At 42.2% G+C, this 15703-nt stretch overlaps 1 protein-coding gene across 6 annotated transcripts in view; it reads left to right on the forward strand.

Moving 5' to 3' along the window:
• Positions 1-15703, forward strand: part of SLC9C2 (solute carrier family 9 member C2 (putative)) — a 105154-nt gene that overhangs the window by 64665 nt on the left and 24786 nt on the right. For all 6 annotated transcript variants that reach the window (XM_082704386.1, XM_082704389.1, XM_082704388.1 and 3 more), the window contains 4 exons: positions 2964-3113; positions 8471-8522; positions 10325-10473; positions 13155-13280. In XM_082704386.1, coding sequence (XP_082560512.1) covers positions 2964-3113; positions 8471-8522; positions 10325-10473; positions 13155-13280 — 477 coding nt within the window. The remainder of the gene's footprint in view (positions 1-2963; positions 3114-8470; positions 8523-10324; positions 10474-13154; positions 13281-15703) is intronic.

Genomic DNA, 15703 nt, shown 5'->3' on the forward strand with positions numbered 1-15703 from the left:
AGGTAACCGACAGCTCTAGAATGGCGCCTAGCATACAGTAAGTTCTTAATCAAATATTTGTCGAGTGAAAGAACGAAAATGTTGGTGCCAGTGGAAGCACGCTAACTCAGAAACAAACTCTCCAAATTTGCTCAGAAAGGCCTAACAGTGCAGAAGCATGAAAATATTTTCTCTACAGACCACTTCTATATTGCATACTGCCTATGGAACTTAATTCTGCTGTGGCCTTCAGTCTCTGTAACAGCTACTATTCCTTCTTTCCACAGTTTTGATTCTGAAGGTAGATTTTCAGATTTTCAGTCAGCTTTTTTTTTTGGAAAGAGTTCTCTCTACCCATGATCACTGAGTGACACCTGGGGCAGGGAGGCCGACCAAGAGTCTCGGGTGGGGGCTCTCCCACCGTGTCCCCCCCCCCACGCCGCCACGTAGCCCAGTGGCATCGTGGAAAGAGGATTCTTCCATGCAAACCCAGAGTCGGAGGGGAACCGGGAGCACCGTTCTGCAATCCCTACCCCCGTGGTACTGACGGCCATAGCAGAGGGTGGGGGGTGGGTGAGGAGGGGGAGGCCCCGGGAACACTAGACACTGGGGAGGAGGAAGGGACTCCACCCGCAGCTGACCCCAGGCACCGGGGACCTGACTCAGCAGGGTGGGGATGAGTGGCACATGGGGCGAGGCTTTGAAGTTGCCTTACATAAGCGTTTAAATTGGGAGCTTAAGGTGGTTTCATATGCCACTCTATGTTTTGTGTGTGTGTGTTGTTTAATTTCTATTATTTCAAACAAGTTTATTGGTATCAGTTGACGTTATGAAGGATTAATTTTTTTAAAGATTTTATTTATTTACTTGACAGACAGATCACAAGTAGGCAGAGAGAGGAAGGGAAGCAGGCTCCCTGCTGAGCAGAGAGCCTGATGCGGGGCTGGATCCCAGGACCCTGGGAACATGACCTGAGCGGAAGGCAGAGGCTTTAATCCACTGAGCCACCCAGGTGCCCCAGGATTAATGTAAAAAACAAACAAACTGCTGACAACCCTGGTGACCAAAGAATCCTCTATTATCTTTCTCCATGAAATTTCATAGTCCTCCTAAAGGCAGACTTGTTTGAATGCTCAGACTTGCACTTGGAGACTTTATTGTCAGTTCCTTCCTTGATTCTGTATCAGTGTTATGAAGCTTTGGTGTTCGAAAGCGTTACCATACGTAAAATGCTATTTTGTTTCATACATTAAAATGTTGTAAGGGGTAATTTTGATTATTAGTGATTTCTGCTTTTTTGAGCTTGGAGCCAAGGGTCTACATACGGCATAACCATTCCATAACACAAAGTACGCTAGAAATCAGGATGTGTAGTATGAGGCTGTCTTAAAATGGAAGGGAGAAGCTTTTTAGGTAATCAGTTTTTATATGGAGATTTATTGCAGATGAAGGTAAAATAATTATTGTAGAAGTAACACTTTGTGAAGTATCTCTGAGGGAAGTAAAGAGTGTGAACCAGTCGCTACTTCCGTCCAGCACACTTTGACAGATCTCTATGAAATATACACAAGGAATTAATATAATCAGGATTAACTTTTTCTATTGAGCACTTACTATGTTCCATGACTGTGCAGAGCCCTTGACATACATTATTTAATGAAATTATTGCAATAGGCCTGTGAACCAGGTGTTCCCACTATGTAAAGTCAGGCGCTCTAATAGCCAGTCTCGGCACAGTGTGACTTTCGAATGAAATCTGTATTGGAAGAGCTTGGAAGAATATTGGAGATTTTTACTTTAGATCCTTTTAGGAACAGCTCAGGGGGCCTCAGTGCATCACGGAATAACACTGTGTAAAAATCCCCTTTACTATCTCTCCCTCTGACCAAAGTGACACAACCATAATAGCAGCTAAAAATCTCTTCTTTCTCTGCTCTTGTAATTCCTTTGCTATGATGATGTTTTGCTCTTCTCACCTTCCTCTTCTGTGACCTGTTTCCTCACCATCTGCCTTGCATTCTGACCTGATTCTGTCTCTGTGATTGACTGTATCGGTTGTGAGGGGCTGCTCCATTGGACTCTGAGTACTTAAATATTATTATTTAAGTACAGATGAGGAGACCGTGTCCTCAAGGTCACAAGTAATTTCCTTAAGGTCACAGAGTTGGTGAGTAGGAGAGCTAGTACTTGAACCTCAGGAAACTTATATTTAATATTCCCTTCTCTTCAGTCACTATACTCTCTTGCCTCAGCTTATGATTTGAGAAATTTAGAGCTAAGAAGTATCTTTAGTATCCCATTTTCCTTATCTTGCAAGTCAAGAAACTGAGGGGCGAAGGGATGATTGATTTGGTCAGTGACTATCATGCAGGTTAGGGGACCAGCCCTCTAGTCTCCTGAAATAGGGGGGTGTGGAGAATGAGGGGTAAAGGCAGCGGTGGGGACTCCCCCTTAAATCTACAGAGCCAGTTAGTGAGTCACTGACCTTTCATTTCTTTAAAGAATGGCTCTCAAACTTGAGTGCGCATAGAATCACCTGGAGGACTTCTTAAGATGCTGATTTCTGGGATGCCTGGGTGGCTCAGTTGGTTAAGCAGCTGCCTTCGGCTCAGGTCATGATCCCAGCGTCCTGGAATCAAGTCCCACATTGGGCTCCTTGCTCCGCAGGGAGCCTGCTTCTCCCTCTGACTCTTCCTTCCACTCTGTCTGCCTGTGCTCGCTCTCATTCACTCTCTCTCTGACAAATAAATAAATAAAATCTTTAAAAAAAAAAAAAAAAAAAAAGATGCTGATTTCCGAGACTCACCCCCAGAATTTCCAGTTCAGCAGGTCTGGGTGCGAGGAGAAGCAGCGGAGAATTTGCATTTCTAACAAGTCTGTGGGTAATGCCACTGCTCCCCAAGATGACACTTTGAGAACGCCTGCCTTGGAAGGTGCTTTCCCACATCAGACTTTCAGACTTGTTTTTCTCTTTGTTGTTGCAGATAATAATCCCACTACTGATCAATGTCGTAGATGTGCAGATTAAAAAGCGTCTCCGCTTGATGTATGGCATTACGAAAGGTTATGTCAAAAGTCAAGAGGATACCAAGCTTTTAATAAAACATATTTCCAGCCAAGAATCAATATACCAGGTGAGAGACAAGATTGGGAAAACAATCCCTTGAGTGAAGTCATGTATCTTTAAAGACTACTTCTGTGGGGTACCTGGGTGGCTCAGTGGGTTAAGCCTGTGCCTTGGGCTCAGGTCATGGCCTCAGAGTCCTCGGATCAAGTCCCCGCATTGGGCTCTCTGCTCAGTGGGGAGCCTGTTTCACCCTTCCCCCACTCTCTCCCTACTTGTGATCTCCCCCACTCCCTGTGTCAAACAAACAAACAAACAAATAAAATCTTAAAAAGAAAAAAGAGGACTACTTCCATATGTATTTGGCCCAACCCATCAACTGTGGTAAGTGAAGGGGATTCAGTTGTTCATTATGTCTGAGAGGTGTTACAGCGGTCAGTCTTTGCTCTCTCGATGTCAGGTATCTTTATCAAACTCCTTTATAATTGGCACAGAAGCAAATCTACCTTGTGTTTTTATTTTCTGAATGCAAACTAGAGATTCGTCTGCCTTTGTAATACTCTCTGAAGGGGAGGGCAAATTGGAAAAGGCTTCATGCAGGAATCAGAACTCACATGAATCTTCAAAGAAAGCGTAGGTCTGAAGTGGAGAGGAGGAGAGAGGGAAAGAGAACAAAGATTTGAAGGTGAAAACTTGCAATGCTGGTGCTGAAGAATGGCTGAATAGTAGTATTTGCTTGTTTGTTTGTTTGTTTATTTAATCATTCAAGATCCTCCTTATTTCCAGGCAGCATGAGGTAAGTACCAAGGGGGAGATCAGGACATGAGTATTCCAGGCACTCGAAGATGGAGTGACTCACCTCCTGACTCAGTTCCCTCCTGCCAGGCTGTCCAGACAGGGCCCTCTGCAAACGAGTAACGTTTCAACATTCACATGTGACTTTCTGCTTGAGAATATTCAGTAGCTGGACACCTGCGCAGTTCAGTTGCTTAAGCTGAGTCAGATTAGTCAGATTCTTGATCTCAGCTCAGGTCTTGGTCTCAGGGTTGTGAGTTCAAGCCTGCGTTGGGCCCCACATTGGATATGGAGCCTACCTTAAAAAAAAAGCGGGGGGGAGAACATTCAGTGGCTCTTCATGGCCCGAAGAGGTAAGGTCTTTGAATCCAAATACATATATATGTAGAGAGAACACAGAAAAGATGTTAAAAGAAGAATCATGCAGAATTTTACAACTCAGAAGTAATAAAATGCAAGAAGGAAAGTACCCTCCCAGCCCTCCATGCTATCACTTCCCAGAAACAGCCCCAGTGTAACCAGTCTTTTTTTTTTTCTTTTTTAAGATTTTATTTATTTATTTGTCAGAGACAGAGAGAGAAGAGTAAGCGTAGCAGGCAGAGGGAGATGTAGGCTCCCCACTGAGCAAGGAGGCCTGATTCAGGACTTGATCCCAGGACCCTGGGATCATGACCTGAGCTGAAGACAGGCATCCCTATGGTAACCATTCTTGTGTTAATTCCTCTACTGTTTGCCATAATAGTTTTAATAAGGTGCACATGTATTTTATTCTTGATTTACTATCTCTAAACAGCCTTTATTTGCTCTCTGCCATGAGGTATAAAGAGATTAGAATATTGCTTTTAGGGCTATAAGCCATTCTTTTTCTCCCCATCTTAAATTTTCGGAGCTATTATTTTCACAGAGGAAAGGTTTATAACATTTATATTTTATTCTGTAAGTGTAATTATGTCTTCATTCTTTTCAACGACTCCATACATGGAAAGCCAAAAAACGTTTACTTTGTGATGATTATATAAATATCATTCAGTGGAGAATCTATCATTTGATTCAACCCATCACAAAGAAAATAGATGAGTATCATTAAACATCTACTACTTGAGACTCTTCTAAATCAAACAGTCAAATGGATTAATTAAAAAAATGTTTTTTAAGCTACCTTCTTCTCTTCCTTCAGCTTTTATTCCTCATCTACCCTTTCTGGAGTCCCATGTGAGTCTCCTTTTTGCTTTCCTTTTTATCATGCTAGATTATGCCCATAACTAATTTTTTTCCATAGGTGATGTATGGGCTTACACATGCAAAAGTCTTCGTATTTTGTTCTCATAATTAATCTTTTCACTGTCCAAAACTATTTTCTTAAAATATTGCCATCTGTCTTCAGCCTTGATGATACAAGTCTGATTTTATTTGTACTTTTATTTATTTTTTTTCAAAAGATTTTGTTTGTTAATTTGACAGAGGGCAGGAGAGAGAACAAGAGAAAGCATAAGCGGGAGAATTGCAGAGGAAGAGGCAGACGCAGGCTCCCCGATGAGCAGGGAGCCCGATGCAGGACTGGATCCCAGGACCCCGGGATCATCACCTGAGGCGAAGGCAGATACTTAACCGACTGAGCCACCCAGGCAGCCTTTTACTTGTGCTTTTGTAGGCGACTTTTTTCTCTCTGTTTAGAGGCTTATAGGATTCCTCAGAGTTCTGAATTTTTACCAGAATGTGTCTAGGTGTGACTTAAAAGAAAAAAAAATTGGGGGGCGCCTGGGTAGCTCTATCAGTTAAGTGTCTGACTCTTGGTTTGGGCTCAGGTCATGATCTCAGAACTGTGAGATGGAACCCCACGTCGAGCTCAGTGCGAGGGTTCTCTTATTCTGCCCCTCCCCTCACTTGCGTGTGCATGCTTTCTCTCTCTCTTTCTCAAATAAATAAATAAATAAATCTTTAAAAAATTATCAGAGTACCTGACTGACTAGGTTGGTAGAACCTAGAACTTTTGTTCTTGGGGTCATAAGTTTGAGTCCCATGTCGGGTGGGAGACATAACTTTAAAAATAAAAAAATTTTAAATATAAAAACAATAAAAAAGAATCCTCCCGTTCAGCACTTGTTGGAGCTTTCATGATCAGAAGATTGCCGTCTTTCTTCCATCACCTCTTTGATTATTCTCTCCCCTTGGTTTCTCTTCTCCTTTTGGCACCCTTTTATTTTATTTTATTTTTTTTTTGTTTTTTGTTTTTTTTTTGTTTTGTTTGTTTTTTAAAGATTTTATTTATTTATTCGACAGAGAGAAATCACAAGTAGATGGAGAGGCAGTCAGAGAGAGAGAGAGAGAGGGAAGCAGGCTCCCTGCCGAGCAGAGAGCCCAATGCGAGGCTCGATCCCAGGACCCTGAGAGTATGACCTGAGCCGAAGGCAGAAGCCCAACCCACTGAGGCACCCAGGCGCCCCTCATTTTTTTTTTTTAAGATTTTATGTATTTATTTGACACAGAGAGAGAGAGCACAAGCTGGGGGAGCAGCAGAGGGAGAGGGAGAAGCAGGTTCCTCGCTGAGCAAGGAGCCCAATGTGGGATTCGATCCCAGGACCCTGGGATCATGACCTGAGCTGATAGCAGACGCCTAACCATCTGTGCCACCTAGGTGCCCCATCTAACATCTTTCATGACATCTTTATAGATAGGCTAGAGAACTATTCTCTAGATTTATCAAAGTAGTATCAATTATTGGATCAAATGTGCAACAGAACTCTATCTTGCTGATTAACCTTGGATGTTACAGAAGACAAAAGAAGTATAGAAAGTCTAGATGGATCTACATAGAAAGAAGATAGAGGTATTCTAGAAGAAAAGATTTCAAAAACTGGAAGAGGACGGAAGAAAATAGCAGTCGGGTGGGAAGTAATGGATTTTGAGGAGTTTGGGAGAAGGCATTGGGAGAAAGGGGTGCTTTTGGGCATTTATAAAGGAACTTCAGTTAGGATTGAATTTTGTTTTGAGATGTGTTTAGATATCAAACTTGTGTTTATTGTGAAAGTGACTTGGTTCAAAAACTGACCAGTGGCCTCTCATTTAGAGGAGACACATGTGTGCCCGGGCTTTCATGACTCTGTTCTCTGTGTGGGTCAGAGTTGATTCCTCTGCTCTCTGGTGCGGGTGGTTCTATAGCACTTTTACAGAGTTGTTATCAGTGCAGTTTGATTTGAAGGAATCTTTGCAGCCCCCTCTGCAGCTGTGCAAGCGGGGAGGGACCACGGTGTGTGGGTGCCGTGGGCAGGCCATTAATTTTGGCACCTTCCCAATATTGATTCAGCGTTATCAAGTGAGAAGAAACAATTTTTTAAAACTGTATACCTCATTCTTATATTCAAATGAGGGATTTATTACATGTAATTTTTCTAGGCCAAAACAACAGCAAAAACTTAACTTTAGCTACTTAAATTTTAGATAACAAGCCTGTAGGGGTGCCTGGGTGGCTCAGTTGGTTAAGTATCAGTCTCTTGATCTGGGCTCAGGTCATGATCTCAGGGTCCTAAGATGGAGCTCAGCATTGGGCTCTGTGCTCACCTGGGAGCCTCCTGGAGATTCTCTCGCTCTGTCCCCTCGCTCCGCCTGTGTACAAACACTCCCTCTCTCAAATGGATAGGTAAATCTTTTTTTTTTTTTAAGATTTATATTTATTTATAGGAGATAGAGTGAGATTGAGAGAGAAAAGCACAAAAGGGGCTGCAGAGGGAGAGGGGGAGAGAGAGAGAGAGAGAAGGAGCTGGGAGAGGGGCAAAGGGAAAGGGAGAAGCGGGCTCCCCGCTAAGCAGGGAGCCTGATGTGGGGCTCAATCCCAGGAACCCGGGAACATGACCTGAGCCGAAGGCAAACACTTAATTGGCTAAGCCACCCAGTGCCCCTAAAATGGGTAAATAAATCTTAAAACAAACAAACAAACAAAAAACCACAAGCCAGTTAAGTAACACCGTGTTTGTTACTCTTCCCCGTGAACAGCACTATGCTGTGTGTTATTCGGGCACAGGGTTCCAGTCATCTGTCGCTGACAATCCTAGGGAACTGCTGGTTGTTTGCAGCCAGGACTGTTGGTATGGCCAAGGGTAAGCTCCAGAAAGACTGAAAGCTGGAGAATAAGCTCCACAAAGAGCAGAGCCTGGGACATGTGGGCATCTGACCAACACCTACCATATGACTGAGTGCTGCTTAAAGCACCGTGAGCCCTGGCATAGATCTGTTTCTTATGGCGGGAGTTTTCCGTCGGAAACATGAACTAATCAGTACCATCATTTCTCATTCTTCTGCTGGTTTTTATGCTCCGGATAGACTAGCTGCCCAAATAGCTGCTCAGTTGGCTCTCTCTTAACAGAGCTCTGTCTGTGAGAATTCACCTTGGCACACAGTGGAATGCACAATCATTGTCTCTGAGAAAGGCTGGGTCTGGTGGTTCTGTAAGCGGCCGGCCGCAGGCTATTCATTGTAGGAGCACGGAGAAAGCAATAGAATCCGCACAGAGAAAAGAATTGAGCCAAACCTCTCCCCCACTCATAAACTAAGTGGGATTGCTTCTTTTCTCAGATTTTAAAGGCAGACATGCACTTGCTGTAGTAACAAATTAATGTCTTTCTTAACTTCTTACAGAAATTATATGAAATTTTGGAAACCAACAAACGAGATGCTGTCAAAGAACTAGGTAGGTAGTTGGGAGTGTCTGATTTCCCGAAATCACAGCTTATTATCCATAATTTAACTGAGGGAAGACAAATTCAAACTTTCCTTTTATTACTCATTTATTCATTCAACAAGCATTTACTGAATGCATGCAGAACGCCAGGTAAGCTGAAAATGCAGAGCCTGGTGGAGGGTATGAGAATACCAATGGACAACTGCAGAAAGTGAGAGGAAGTCTTGTACTTGCTGTGGGAACATAAAGGAAAGAATGAGGAGCGTACAAGCGTACAAAGTATATTAAAGTGGCAAGATCAGATTCCTTAAGGCTGCAAGAGTAAGACACATGAGAATTACATTTGACAAAGGGTGTTTTTGTTTTGTTCTACTTTGCTTGGAAGGATGCTCAGGAATGTGGAGCTACAAGGGAGGTCATTTCTTGAGCATCTACAATCACTTCGCTTGAGTTGAAGATGCAGCAGGAACCCCAGGAGTCTACACAAAGCTGCTTGGGTCTGTTTTCCTTGCAAGGGGCTGTAGGCCAGGCTCTCAGTGTATGCAAAAGTACTTGGGAGAGAGCCTGGCAGAAACGGAAGTTAGTATAAAAGAAATCAAGTAAAACCACTTTATGTTCATAACCGTATTATAAGATGCCATATGGATTTATAATGATCAGACTTTCTAAATCAAAATTGGAAGAATGTGGCCTCATGAATGAAATTGTGGATTTGGAGACAATGTGCCAGAAATTTTGGTGCTGTCTCAGAAAATCCAGGACCCATTGTTGCCTTTACATGTAGGTAGATTTTTATTTCTGTGCTTTTAAAGATTAGGGGTCTAGGAGCTGCTGTCTCATATTATGCTTTTAGATTAGTAGGGACTGTTAGAAAGTCCTCTTGATTCAGTCCCTTAAAAAGGAGTGCCTGTTCCCAAATAGTTACTGCAAGTGGTTGTTAAATGTTAATTATGTCAGGAACTGTGTTAACAGGTCTATATGCATTATCTCATTTAATCTTTATGATTACTCTACGCGGCATATACTATGATCATTTTCATCTTATAGATAATGAAGCTATAAGATTTAAGCTTTAGAAAGGTTAACTTGCCTGAAGTCATATGGGCCGTAAGAGGTGGCTGGATATCCAGGCAAGGTGTACTGGACATTGAAACCTAAGTTCCTTTAAAAAAATAAATTTAATTTTAAGTAGATTCCACACCCAACATGGGGCTCAAACTCATGACCCCAAGGTCAAGAGCCAAGTGCTCCAACAACTATGTTCCCAATCATGCTATCTTTCATTTTACCAGCCAGTTAAAAAAGAAAAAAGTTTGACGTCAGGAATTTTGCTCCATGTTAGGAGTACAAAGATGAAAGAGATGCAGTTTTGGTCGTGAGTCACAGCCCAGTTCGTGACTTCTGTGTTCATTAAAGAGGACAAGTTACGCGATCTGATCTCAGAAAGTTCCACCAGCTGAAGTCCAGAAGAGGCTCTTTCATTAAGTCATTTGATATTTAGGATGAGACAAATAAATAAAAATCAAAATGCCACAATGTAATAAGTTCCGTAATGGAGATATGTAGGACATGCCATGGGACTAAGGCAGAAAAGGTGAGTTTCTCCTAGTTGGAAGGGGAAGCCAGTTTTCAATGTTTTCATCCATCAAATGGAGTTGAAGATTGCTCTAGACCCCCAGCCTCACAAGCTCTGTATGGAACAGGCATGGCAGGTATCGTGTAAATCTTTGGAAACTATAAGCCACTACATAGGTACTAGTTATCATCGCGGTCATGGCACTGTTTGCTTACGAACAGTTTTTTTGCTTCAGGACTCATCGAGCATGAGGGTCGCGATGTTGTCATCGCTTTGAAGACCAGGCAGGCAATCCGGAGTGTGATTGCTAAAGCTCTGAAAAACCTCACCTTCCTGTGGTCAAGAGGCATTATTGATAAACATGAGGGCATCGAGATGAATAAGGTAAGAAAGCAATTTTCCATTTGGCTTGATTCCATGGGCCCAACACCCAAGCCCACATTGCATCTTGGGCAGAGTGTAATGAGTGAGGGGGGTAAATCAGCTGTTAACTCTGTCCTTTGCCTAAAGCCTTTGTTAATACCAGCGGCAGCGAGTGCCAACGCTACCTGGTACATACCTACAATTTCAAAACTGTTTGGCTGCAAGTAACAGAAACCAGCCTGAGTTAGGCTTAGCCAAGAAATGGGGTTGGAGGATTTATTATAAAGACACATGCTGGGGGCGCCTGGGTGGCTCAGTGGGCTAAGCCTCTGCCTTCAGCTCGGGTCATGATCTCAGGGTCCTGGGATCAAGCCCCACATTGGGCTCTCCGCTCAGCAGGGAGCCTGCTTCCCCCTCTCTCTCTGCCTGCCTCTCTGCCTACTGTAATCTCTCTCTCTCTCTCTCTGTCGAATAAATAAATATTTTTTTAAAAAATTTATTTATTTGACAGACAGAGATCACAAGTAGGCAGAGAGGCAGGCAGAGAGAGAGGGGAAGCAGGCTCCTGGCCCAGCAGAGAGCCCGATGTGGGGCTCGATCCCAGGACCCTGGGATCATGACCTGAGCCGAAGGCAGAGGCTTAACCCACTGAGCCACCCAGGTGCTCCAATAAATAAATATTTTTTTTATAAAAGACACATGGTGTCTTACAGAATCCACAGTTGCCAGACCATGTGGCCAGGCTGAGGAAAGGACTTGACTACAGAACTGGAAAACTTTCCAGATTCTCCCATTTCCTATCAGGGTTGCCCTCTGTGCCAATATCTTGTGGTTCCCTCCAAAAACTCAACAACACTTTTCTGCTTCTCTGTCCACTGGTAAATATGCAGTGCCCAGTCTTAGCAGCTGTGATGAGGGAGGTGGGAATCACATAATGCTAACACGATCGGAAGAAGATCAGCTTGTGTGTATCGGTGGCAGTTCTGCGAGGAGAGGAGCAGGGAAGACACCATCTTTGGTTACTGATAGGTAGACTTTTGAAAAATGATACATGTGTTTGCAAAAAAAATAGGGACATAAGACAGAGGAAAATATTGTTAATATTTAATGTTATCACTCTATCACATCTACCATCTAGACCATGTATTTGTGCAAATATGATTATTCTTTCTATCCTTTGTAAGAATCTGTTTCCTAGCATAAGGCAGAAACATGGACGTTCTGGTCCCACATTCTGTCAGTGTTGCCCAGTGATTAGCTACTCTGGAGTGTCACGTGCTTTTCTTTACCCCTGGCAGCTCCCAGCCAAGGGTCACATGCACTGGGCTTCTAGTCATTCCCAAGATACAGTCCCCTCTCCAGTGGCCCCAAAGGGAAATGGGTGTGGGGCGGGCCAGCTTTCCCCTTTAAGGTTCTATCTCTTTAGGCTAATATCATGGTAAAGGACTAAATACTAAATGGGTAATACGATTTCTCCTTAGTGTCTGACAGACCAAAGAAAAGGGCTACATTACAGTAGTCTTCAGGTTATATGCATACACACACTATGTTTTCTTTCTTTCTTTTTTTTTTAAGATTTTATTTATTTGAGAGAGAGAGAGAGTGAGAGAGCATGAGAGGGGAGGTCAGAAGGAGAAGCAGACTCCCCATGGAGCTGGGAGCCTGATGTGGGACTCAGTCCCAGGACTGAGGTCATGACCTGAGCAGAAGGTAGTCGATTAAGCCACTGAGCCACCCAGGCGCCTCCACACTATGTTTTCTATTCTATTTTTTTTTTTCACTTATCATTTTGAAGGCTAGATCAGATTTCAGTTGAATACTTGATACCATTAATTAAAATAAATAAATAATAGCCTTATGAGGAGAGAGATTTTTTTCCTATAGTTTTGTTTAGAAAGGTAATGGGTAAATTAGTCATCCCATAGTTAATTATTGAATGCATACTGATTGCCTGTCAGCCAAAGAGCTATAATTATCTTCCAAGGCATAAAGAGTTAGCTAGCTAATTCAATTTAATTGAGTAAATACATACAGGATACCTACCATGTGCCACAGACTCTTGAGGAGATTAGGACACTTAACACAACATTGCCCACAAAGTCCATGGGCTTTTCCTTGTTCTTTCATTCAGTCCTTTATTCATACAATCAACAGATGTTGGGTGAGGGTGAGGCAGATAAGTAAAAACAGTAATAGTATAATGTTATCAGTTGCATAGGGAGATCTGTAGGGGATGCCATGGGAATAAGGCAGACAAGTGATTATCTCATACTGAGAAGCCAGAGAAGGTTTCTGAGAGCCCACAAAGCTGGAACTATAGCCTTCAAAATTAGAAGAATTTAGAAAAGCAAATCATACACATGAAAAAGGTTTGAGAAAATGTGGATTTAAATTGTACAGTGATCAACTGTGAAGTTTAGATGATTTGAAATAAAGACACAGTATCAGACAGTGTTAACTGGATTATAAAGGTAATAAACTCAAATTGAGTTAATATACCAATTCAGAAATTCAATGAGTTAAGGGAAGAGTAAGGACCAATAAAGGTTAGAGGGTAATTTCAGCAGGGTGAGAGAAACTGTGAGTCAACATCAAAATGAATGTACAGAACAGCAGTTTTGTTAGAGTTCCTTAATATTTAACCTACTGCCCCTTTTCCGTCGCAGAATCTGATCACCATTATTTTGATTGTTTGTTTTCAGGTACTCCTTGCAAAAATAAAAGCACTGAATAACTTCCCAATGGCAATTGCACCGCCTACTCCTGACAAATATCTTCATAATATTGTTTGGCTGGAAAATAAGGATGTTCTCATTGAGTTCTTCAAGGTAAAGATTCTGTCTTCTATTCTGCTCAGGTTTGATGATAATTACTTTCCACTCTCTAATGCAAGACCAACAAGAAGCATATTTAAAGCAAGAATCTGGTGACGACCAGCAAAGGGTAAGCCAAAATGGAGGCCCAGCAAAACCTAGAAGAGGAAATTTCACTTTGAGCCTACAAGGCAAAGATGGTTTTTCACAATAGCTTACCTGCTTAGGAGAAGATGTCTGTGTGACCTGATTATTACCAATCCATCTTATTTTATGTTGTAGAGTTCGTACTTCTAGATACACCCTCTGGAAAGGACTTTTTTTTTTTTAAGAGTAAGGATCTCGAGTTTTAATTACTATACAGGCCAGGCAGATGATCTAAAAGTAAAATAAGCTGTGTATAGTATAATAGGGAACAATGAGATCTGGGGTATAATCCAGAGTTCGTGGTCTGTCTAAAGTCAGCTGAGTGTTTTTATTGGAATTTGGATTCTTTCAAGAAATATTTATTGAAAGTCCTCTTTGTGCCAGAGACCGTTATAGGTTTGGGGATAATGCCAGTGAACAAAGTAAATGAAGTCCTTGCTTTGCACTTTATATTACTTGGATAGAGATGGACAATAAACACACCAACACACAAATATATGGTCAGTAGATGATTGTCAATGCTATGGAGAAAAGCGAATATAATTGGGAAGCTATTTTATATGGGGTGATCAGTGAAGCCTGCTCTAGTAGGGGACGGTTGAAGAGAGATCTGTAAGTCATAGCATTCCAACAGTAGATAGTCTGGGAGAAGAGCATTCCTGGCAAGTGCAATGGCCGGCTCAGTTTATTCAAAGAACATCCCCAAAGTCCCTGTGGCAGAACTAGTGATGGCAGGAGCCGATGAAGTTGAAGTGGGTGTGGAGCCTGAGTTCACACAACTCTGTAGGCCAGAACTTTGGCTTTTACTCTGAATTAAATGGGAACTTATGTAAAGGTTTCAAACAGAGAAGTGATATGATCTAACTCATATTGAAAAATGACCACCTTGGGGCGTGTGGGTGGCTCAGTGGGTTAAAGCCTCTGCCTTCAGCTCAGGTCAGGGCCCTGCATCAGGATCTCTGCTCCACAGGGAGCCTGCTTCCTCCTCTCTCTGCCTGCCTCTTTGCCTACTTGTGATCTCTGTCAAATAAATAAATAAACTCTTAAAAAACAAACAAATAAACCTGCTCTTAAAAAAAAAAAAAAGAAAGAAAGAAAGAAAAAGAAAAATGTCCACCTTGGTGCTGTGTGGAGGATAGGCTCTAAGGTGACACGGGCCAACCAGGAAGATGATGATTGTAATGGAGGCAAGAAGTGATGGGGACTTGGATTAGAACAAGTGGTCAGTGGTCAAACTCTTGAGGTGTTTTGAAGGTAGAGCTGTTAGGTGCTGATGGAGTGTTAGAGACAGAGAATAACTTCTGGGATTTGAGTCTGAAAATAGGATGGAGTTTCTGTTGACTTAGATGGAGAAGAGAAGATTTATATGGAGGGCACAAGCATTCGATTCTGAATGAGTTAAATTTAAGAAAGCCGTTAGACATCCAAATAGAGATGTCGAGTAGGCAGTAGGATATGTGACTGGAATTCAGGTGGGAGGCCAAATGGGAGATAGAGATTTTGGGGTTGTCAGCATAGAAGCTTGATGAGATAATTTAAGGAATTACTATGGATATCCAAGGACTGAGTCCTGGGCTATCCAACATTTAGAGGGGAGATAAGGAGGAACTACTGAAAAGAATAGAAAAAGAGATCAGATTTATGGTTACCAGAGGCAGAGGATGGGGGGAGGGGGAATTGAAGGAAGATGGTCAAGGGTACAATCTTCCAAGTTAAAAGATAAAGGTGTGCTAGGAATGTGCTGTACAACATGATGAGTATATATTTAACATTGCTGTGTGGTGTACTTGAAACTTGCTAAAAGATTAAGTCCTATAAGTTCCCATCACGAGGAAAAGAATTATTTTTGGTAACTAGAAGAGGTAATGGATGTTAATTAAATTTATGGTAATTGTTTCATAATATAGGTATTTTTTTTTAAGATTTTTATTTATTGGCAGAGGGAGAGATCACAAGTGGGCTAAGAGGCAGGCAGAGAGAGGGGGAAGCAGGCTCCCTGTCAAGCAGAGAGCCCAATGCAGGGCTCAATCCCACGACCCTGAGATCATGACCTGAGCCAAAGGCAGAGACTTAACCCATTGAGCCACCCAGGCACCCATAATATATTTATGTTGAGTCATTATGCTATAAACTTTAAACTTGAGCAGTGCTGTATGTCAATTACATCTCAATAAAACTTGGAAAAAAAGAATTGAGGAGTAATGCGTTAGGTGGGAGGAAAACTAAAAGAGAGTGCCTTCCAGAAGCCAAGTGAAGAAAATATTTCTTAAAGGAGACTGTAAGCAACTATG

The sequence above is a fragment of the Mustela nivalis genome, assembly GCF_964662115.1.
Source record: "Mustela nivalis genome assembly, chromosome: 16".
Taxonomy (NCBI): domain Eukaryota; kingdom Metazoa; phylum Chordata; class Mammalia; order Carnivora; family Mustelidae; genus Mustela; species Mustela nivalis.